The following is an 8,067-nucleotide window of genomic DNA, read 5'->3' as shown; positions in this document are numbered from 1 at the left end:
ATAAATCGGATGTTAGTATAATTGGGTCAATTGGGTAAGCACTTCTTAAATAGTATATGAACAGCTATCTATTTTAGAAAATTAATCGTTGATTACTTTGTGTGGTACAAAGTATCTACGAGAAAGAAAGCTGATCATGATGAAACAAAATCAATAAAACGATAAAGTGGATACGTGACCCTGAATAGGATTTTAATGCATATTCTATATAGTATCTCTATGTATTACAATGCAATGAATCACGAGCCCTTTCGATCCAGAAAAAAACAGTAGACAGTAAAAGTTTTAATAACTATGCACTGCAATTTATAATTAAATTTATGAGTAGATCTAACTAAACATTATAATATCCGTAAGTATTATGAATTGCATTAGATGAAATGAAAAATGAAATAAATGTTTATTCAAAAACTAAACCTACAACTAAATTTATCTTCTGCCAAACCAGAGTATGGTTTGTCGGCAGACGAGGCTCCAGATACATTAGGTTCTATAACTAAATACTTATATGTACTATTTACTAGTTACTAGCAATAATAGGTGCATATAATGAAGTATAGGGCCGATACAATCAGTTATCAATGTTATCATCAATAATTACCTAATATACATTAGACGCCTGACAAGCGACCTAAAAAAAAAAAAAAATAATAATAATGTAAATCTTGAAAAGGTATGAAATTAGTGAAATATTATTGTACGAGCCGTACACCTTAGATGATATGATTCTTGATGGTTGATGGTAGTCTTGATAGAAACACTGATTTTTGATACACTTATAAATTTATTGATAACCAAGGTATACTGAGTACTAGCTAGGAGCACGTATAAACATAAACTAATGCATAAATCGATGTATAGCGTAATCGCAAATACAGCGATCAATCAATCAATCAATCATTATTTATTTGCAATAAAACATAACTAAATGCATGCAAATGCAATCAAGCAATGCAAAGCAATTCTAATCAAGTCATAATTATATTAATTTTAATGCTGACGCGAGAAATGTGCGATGCTTGCATTGTACAATTATATTGTATGATTTGTATGCTATTGAAGAAAAAGAAAAAAAAAACAATCATATATGTATATAAAAAAAAATGTACTAATCTAGTTTTCAAAACAGTCTGAATTGAAAAAGGTAACAGATTTAAAGAAGAAGGAGGGAGACTGACATCTAGGAATTGTAGTTAATAAAACACACAAGTATGTTTGAGTATACACTGCAGGTGGTGGTGCAGCGTCCGCTCTGAGTCATGGTACCTCATCCGACATCCGTGCGTCGCGCCGCCGGGCACACATCCGGCCGCACGGAGCGCAACAATCCCATTGTAAACATTATTAATTGGCGGCTACGCTACAGCTTGACGCTCACAGACACTTTGGCTACTAGATGGCTTCTCGCTCACACTGGTACCTCACCCGACATCCGGGCGTCGCGCCGGGCGCACATCCGGCCGCACGGAGCGCAACAATCCCATTGTAAACATTATTAATTGGCGGCTACGCTACAGCTTGACGCTCACAGACACTTTGGCTACTAGATGGCTTCTCGCTCACACTGGTACCTCACCCGACATCCGGGCGTCGCGCCGGGCGCACATCCGGCCGCACGGAGCGCAACAATCCCATTGTAAACATTATTAATTGGCGGCTACACTACAGCTTGACACTCGCAGACACTTTGGCTACTAGATGGCTTCTCGCTCGCACTGGTACCTCACCCGACATCCGGGCGTCGCGCCGGGCGCACATCCGGCCGCACGGAGCGCAACAATCCCATTGTAAACATTATTAATTGGCGGCTACACTATACAGCTTGACGCTCACAGACACTTTGGCGACATTTGGCTGGTAATTGCTGATTTTTATCTTGGTGTTAGCGGATTTGGGCTTTTGAGGGTTAACTTCACAAAAGATTTCACGTTAGTAAAAATAGGTACTAAATATTTCTGATATGGTGTTTTTAAATTAAATATAATACTGGTCGATTAGATGACATAAGAATAGCACCTAACACGATATCAAGAAATAATTTCAATCTGACTTTTTAAATACCTACATAAATTATCTAGCTGTAAATAATTATGAAATTGTAAAGTAGTCTAGTCAATTAAATGATAAAATGAGTGTAATTTTAATTAGTGTAGGTACCTAGACTTTCTGTTTTTTTTTAAATACCGTATTGGGATAAAATTGGTCCGGATATACTCGTAAGTATTAAAATAGAAAATAAAACCAACCCTTATAATATAATATCCATTGAATTTAAACTTTTATAGACATTATCTCACAATTTAACCCAATCAATTAAACTATTACCCCAACTAAAAAATACTTTATTGTCAAAAGTCAGGATGTAACTTTTGTGCAGCTAATAAATAGCTTTATTGTTATTTATTTATGATGGTCGGAGCTTTTTAATTTGCCTAAAGCTTTTGGGATCGGAGGGGTGTAAACCGGGGTAATGTTGTGGCGGTTTAAACATATAATAATAAGCTTTAAAGGTTTTTTATAACTTTTTTGTCTAAGAGCCGGATGTGTCTGGATTTTTTAAATAGGAATTAGGTAAGAATTATATATTGTATACGAGTATGAAATATTACATCTAGGTTCGTTAGAATATAAAGATTTGGGTGAATTTATTTAATATTTACATTTATACATATTAATTAAAATTGGTTGTAGCAACCACATCTTGTATGTTAATAGATGTAAAGAAAACTGATTTTCTTTTATATCCATAAAAATAAAAATATATGAGAAAGATAATATATTATCTAACTTTCCAAATAACGTACATTATAAGGCAACTGCTTTAAATTGCAGTTTATTGAAGTGCACATTATACTTGGGCCCAATTCAGGTCAATAAATCACATTATAATTCGCGAATTTGTCAAAGATTTATTACCCATTGACTATCAATAACAAACAAACAGCTGCATTACATTTGTCGGCATCGACAAACTATACCGACCACGACAGCGGAGGGGGGACAAAAACTGCACCCGACTTAATTATAAAGAGACAAGAAACGCCATCAAATAGCCATTCCCTCAATCTACACTCTTCTGTTAACACCACACGTCTTCCCACCCTTTCTATCGTAAGCTAATATGAGTGAGTCAGCTATAGTTTCGTGAACCTGCCTTCGAAGGGGCGTTGTCTATAAGGTTCAGATTGACTGGGCGGTCTCTATCCAGTTTTTATTTGGCCGGTTTGGTTATTTTCATTTGCAGTCGCAGCGCGCGCGCGGCCGCCCGCGTCACGGTCGTGTGATGACAATCCAGTGTGCCCAAATAAGATTTCTGCACTAGTGCGATTCTAACCTGTGAACTTCTTGATTGGATAGTAACTCTATTGACAAAGTGGACTGGTCATGATTTGAAGATTGTCATTTAAATGTAAGGACAATTTAAATTGGACTCAAAATTCGTGATATTGAAAAACATTACACTGATTAAAGAGGACTAGACTCAAGGTGTTAAAGGGCATGTTTTAAAGTCCTAACGGGACTGGTGTACAGACAGTAAACAATGTCAGAGCTTCGCGGGTCGCCCCCTCTAACGCGTAACCTAGAAAACGGTTTCGGAGCGCCGCTGGCCGCACTGAGCTCTCTAGCGGAGGCACCGCCGCCGGCCCCGAACCCTCACGGCATCGACCACATCCTGTCGCGACCTGTAGGGGGTTCTGTCGGCATGGGAGGGATGCTGACGCCCCGGCTGTCCCTGGCGGCGGCGGCGGCGGGCATGGCGCACTACCTCCAGCATAAGCCGCTGTACTGGCCTGGCTTCCAGGGACTGGTGTCTAACCCGATGGCATGGAGAGACCGGCTGCAATCTAGTAAGTCTTTTTAGTTAACGAGAAGTATGTAACGCGTGTTTTGCTCCCTGTCCTTTCGAAATGCAGTAGAATACTTATTAACTTACTTAAACTTGAATACAACAACATACCCATTATATATAAATACATATTATAATCTTATCCGCGAAGTGTCAACGTGGTTGGGACCTTTTTATAACTTTTATCGCTAAAAGAGGTGCTCTAGTAGTAATAGTAGTAGCAGTAAACACTTTATTGTACAGACCAAATTACATGTATAGAGAATAATTATAACGGTTATGTACAAAGGCGAGCTTATCCCTTTAAGGGATCTCTTCCAGCTAACCTTAGAATAACTCTAATATCAATGATCTATATTTTATAAGTATATACGTTATATTGTATTGTAAATTTCACTGCCGTTCTTATTGGGTCTGGTCTACCTGAACCTACTTGATACGATAAAAAATAAATATATGTATCTGATGATATTGACTGTTTTTTTTATTTGTTCACTACTAATTTATTTTTAAAGCTAGGTGTCAAAAACTATTATTATATACCTAATAAATACGTACCCTAAAATGAAATACTTAATACTAAAATGTAGGTTTTATATTTTAAGAGATGGAATACTTTTGAAAGTTAGCCAAATAAAATATCCTACAATTTTTACGTTTAAAATTTTAAAAGAAAGAAAGACATCAACGCGCCCAAACGCTTTCAATAATAATTTTAATTAAAATCGTTATTTGTAACTATGTAGGTATGTACAGATTATCAGTGCTTTACTGAAAGAAGCAATTTAATGATCTATACTTGTAGGTATGTCGTACTCACTTAAAACCTTTTTAAATAAATTAGATAAATAGGCACGATATTTTTAAAGAATATTCAAGAAACAAAATAGTTAATATATGTAGGTATTGAACTAACATATTATATGAAAGGAGGCCCGGCCGGCACGCGCTTCCGCCGGTGGCACTTCCGGTGGCGGCCATTTGCGGAGGCTTTACGGCTGTTCCCGCGCCGAATGGATGTACTTGGCGAAACACCCAATAAGATATGAGCCAATTCTGCTGTTACAATATTATTGCCTCTTTAGTTCATGTTCATGAGGTAATTGAATTGATTTGAATAAATGTGAATGAAAATATTTCATGTAGGTATTATATTAAGACTGCTAGTTGTTGTTAACTTTTTCCTGAAGCTTATTAATAGAAACAATGATGAGATATTTTAAATAATTCTTAATGTAATGTACTTAAATAAATAAAAAATGTAACCTAAATCTAGTTTTATAGTTCTATCATTCAAAAAAAGTGCATATCATAACCCTATCCACAAATAAGTATATCACCTCTACAGAGAGAGAAGGTACTGTCCTACACAATTTTAACATAAATTTCGTATATTTTTCTGTTAAACGTAGGAACATATTAGAATAGAATAGAATAGAATATTTTTTATTCGTAAGCACTTAACAACGACGATAACAATATAATATACACAAAAATTAACGACACAAACAAGTAACCATACACACAAAGGCTAACAGACAAAAGTGCCACGAAATGGTCTCATCTCTTGCATATTCATTTCTTGCTTCCTATATAAGCACATACAGCGTGTGTATTCCATACGGGCGAATATTTAAATAACGATTAGTATTGGACCTAAGGAGCCTAACTACATGGTTTTTTTATTGAATAGATGAGATTTTTTTTTTCATACATAATAATTCAGCACGCAATGTATTACGTCCACATCAATTAGCGTACCTACCTAAACGTCATTACGACACGACGTTTATGTCATGTCAAGTTAATATGGACGGCGTACATTGCTGCTTGGTCAGATTAAAAAAAAAATTACTCTTAATTAAAAACACTTTTTAATAAAATGATTATCCTATATGATTCGTATGATTAGATACTATAACTGGATACATTATTCGCCCGTATGGAATCCACACGCTGTATATATTCATAAATCCGTCGGAGGAAAACGAAAACACGTTCTGTCTACAACAATGTATTTTTGAGCTTTTATATTTTTATTGGTTATAACAAATTCTATATTTGTTTTCACAAATTTTTCATGACATGACTTATTAACGCATGGATTTTATATATTCACTGAACTTTGTCCAAACCTAACAAAAAAAGGACAAAAATAAAAAATGGTGTATGTTGTGACAGAAAAAGCTTCATTAAAAATATTTAAATTAATAAGTTTAATAACTTGCTTATTTTACTTGGTAATGTATAAGTATATCTTGTAATAGGTACCTACCTACCAGTAGCGGAGCGTCGATACAACTTGATTCCCAACGGGTTCCCTAAAATTCTCTAGTATCTGTAGAAGTCCATACAAAACAGTAAAAATGGAACACTTGGAAATTCTTAGGATTCTTTTTTTAATTATTTTTTTCTAAATAATTTTGGCGGGAATTTTCCGCAACAATGGAGCTTACTGGACGTGATTTTCGTGTTATGATATATTATGACTTTAAAAAAGGTTTAAAACCTCAAGAGTGTTTTGAACTTTTAGTCTCGACTTTTGGAGAGTCTGCGTGTTCACGTGCAACTGTTTTTAATTGGTTTGCTGAATTTAAAAGAGGACGGGAGAGCTTTAAAGATGAGGCGAAGACCGGACGGCCGCCAACCGCAGTCACTGAAGAAAATGTACAGGCTGTGGAAAAAAATATTCGTGCGAACCGACGAATTACATATGTAGAGCTAGAACGTGAACTGGACTTTCATAGTACTGTCTACTACTGTCTCTTCATAAGCGTTTTTCAAGATGGGTGCCGCACAAGCTCACCGATTTATAGAAACCCCGTCGCACGGATTGGTGCAAATCTATGATAGATAAATTCGACGCAGGCGAGAAAAAAAACGTATATGATATACTTACAGGTGACGAAACATGGCTATATAACTACGATCCCGAAACAAAGCGACAGTCCACAGTATGGTGTTTTGTAGATGAACCGACGCCAACAAAATGTCGCCGAACCCGAAGTACACAAAAACAAATGGTTGCCTCATTTTTCTGCAAGACGGGACATATTGCTACAATAGTGCTAGAAGATCAAAAGACAGTTAATTCAGAATGGTATGTGACAGTTTGTGCCCCAAGAGTACTGTCAGCTTGGTGTGACAAGCGGCCGAAGTCAGGAACCCGGCACCTGCTCTGGCACCACGACAACGCTGCCCCGCACACTTCCGCTAGAACACTTGACTATTTCAGCTCAAAAAACGGACTATTCTGCCCCACCCCCCATATTCCCCTGACCTAGCCCCCTGTGATTTTTACCTTTTTCCTAAAATTAAAGAAAAATTAAAAGGAAAGAGATTTGAGAACAAAGAAGACGCCCTGGCTGCGTATAATTATGAAATTTCTGAGGTGTCTAAAGAAGAGTGGTCATCGGTATTTTCTAAGTGGTTTAGACGGATGGAAAAGTGTATACGTGTTCACGGTGAATACTTCGAAAAAATAGATAGCTGTAATAAAGAATAAAGTATGTAAATTTTGAGTATCTAATTTCTTTTGGCATGACCCTCGTACCTACAGTTAATCAAATGCAAGTAATTGTGCTAATTAATTATGTTTGATTAACTAAGAGCATCTACAATTCTAGATACTTAATCGTAATCTTCAACGTTATTGTGATCATATCCCCCAGAGTCGAAGGCTGACTGGAAGTAGAAGGTCAAGTAATGGGTTGATGAACAAAGTATTTGTTGCGCTATTGCCTACTTTGGCTACTTCATTTTCCCTCAAAATAACATCTCAATTTACTGTCAGACTCAAAACAGTATACAAATTCATAAAATACTAAAGGCATACTGTCGATCCTAACTTGGTTGCATATCAAATGATTGATTCATTTAAATGAGTAAGTACATTTGTTTACACGTGACAATTTAATAATTCAATCGAAACCGAAGCAACTAATATTTATAGCGTTTTTGTGTAAATGTCGCCAGTTTTTCGGTCACCACTTACGTCAATGATTGATTAATTAATTACAAAATTAATATAAAAAAAGCTCCAATATTTAGTCACGCTTCCTACTACTAATAAGAATAACACTTGATGAAATTACATTGTAATCGCGGGAAGCTTATCCGATTAACGCGCGATACGGCGCGATATCGCGCGATATTCGCAGATAGCGGTTATTAAACTGGCGCGTATTACAGCTTTAATGCGTGTAATCGGGCACTCGAGA

At 36.2% G+C, this 8,067-nt stretch overlaps 1 protein-coding gene across 2 annotated transcripts in view; it reads left to right on the top strand.

Annotated features, from left to right (window-relative positions):
- Nucleotides 1-3,264: 3,264 nt before the first annotated feature.
- Nucleotides 3,265-8,067, top strand: part of LOC125227785 (homeobox protein Nkx-6.2-like) — a 78,007-nt gene continuing 73,204 nt past the window's right edge. For both annotated transcript variants that reach the window (XM_048132136.1, XM_048132128.1), the window contains exon 1: nucleotides 3,265-3,848. In XM_048132136.1, the coding sequence (XP_047988093.1) occupies nucleotides 3,542-3,848 (307 nt within the window). In that variant the 5' untranslated portion in view covers nucleotides 3,265-3,541. The remainder of the gene's footprint in view (nucleotides 3,849-8,067) is intronic.

Source organism: Leguminivora glycinivorella, chromosome 1 (genome assembly GCF_023078275.1).
Source record: "Leguminivora glycinivorella isolate SPB_JAAS2020 chromosome 1, LegGlyc_1.1, whole genome shotgun sequence".
Classification (NCBI taxonomy): Eukaryota; Metazoa; Arthropoda; class Insecta; order Lepidoptera; family Tortricidae; genus Leguminivora; species Leguminivora glycinivorella.
Note: the sequence above shows the minus strand (reverse complement) of the source record. Positions and strands in the feature narration are given on the sequence as shown.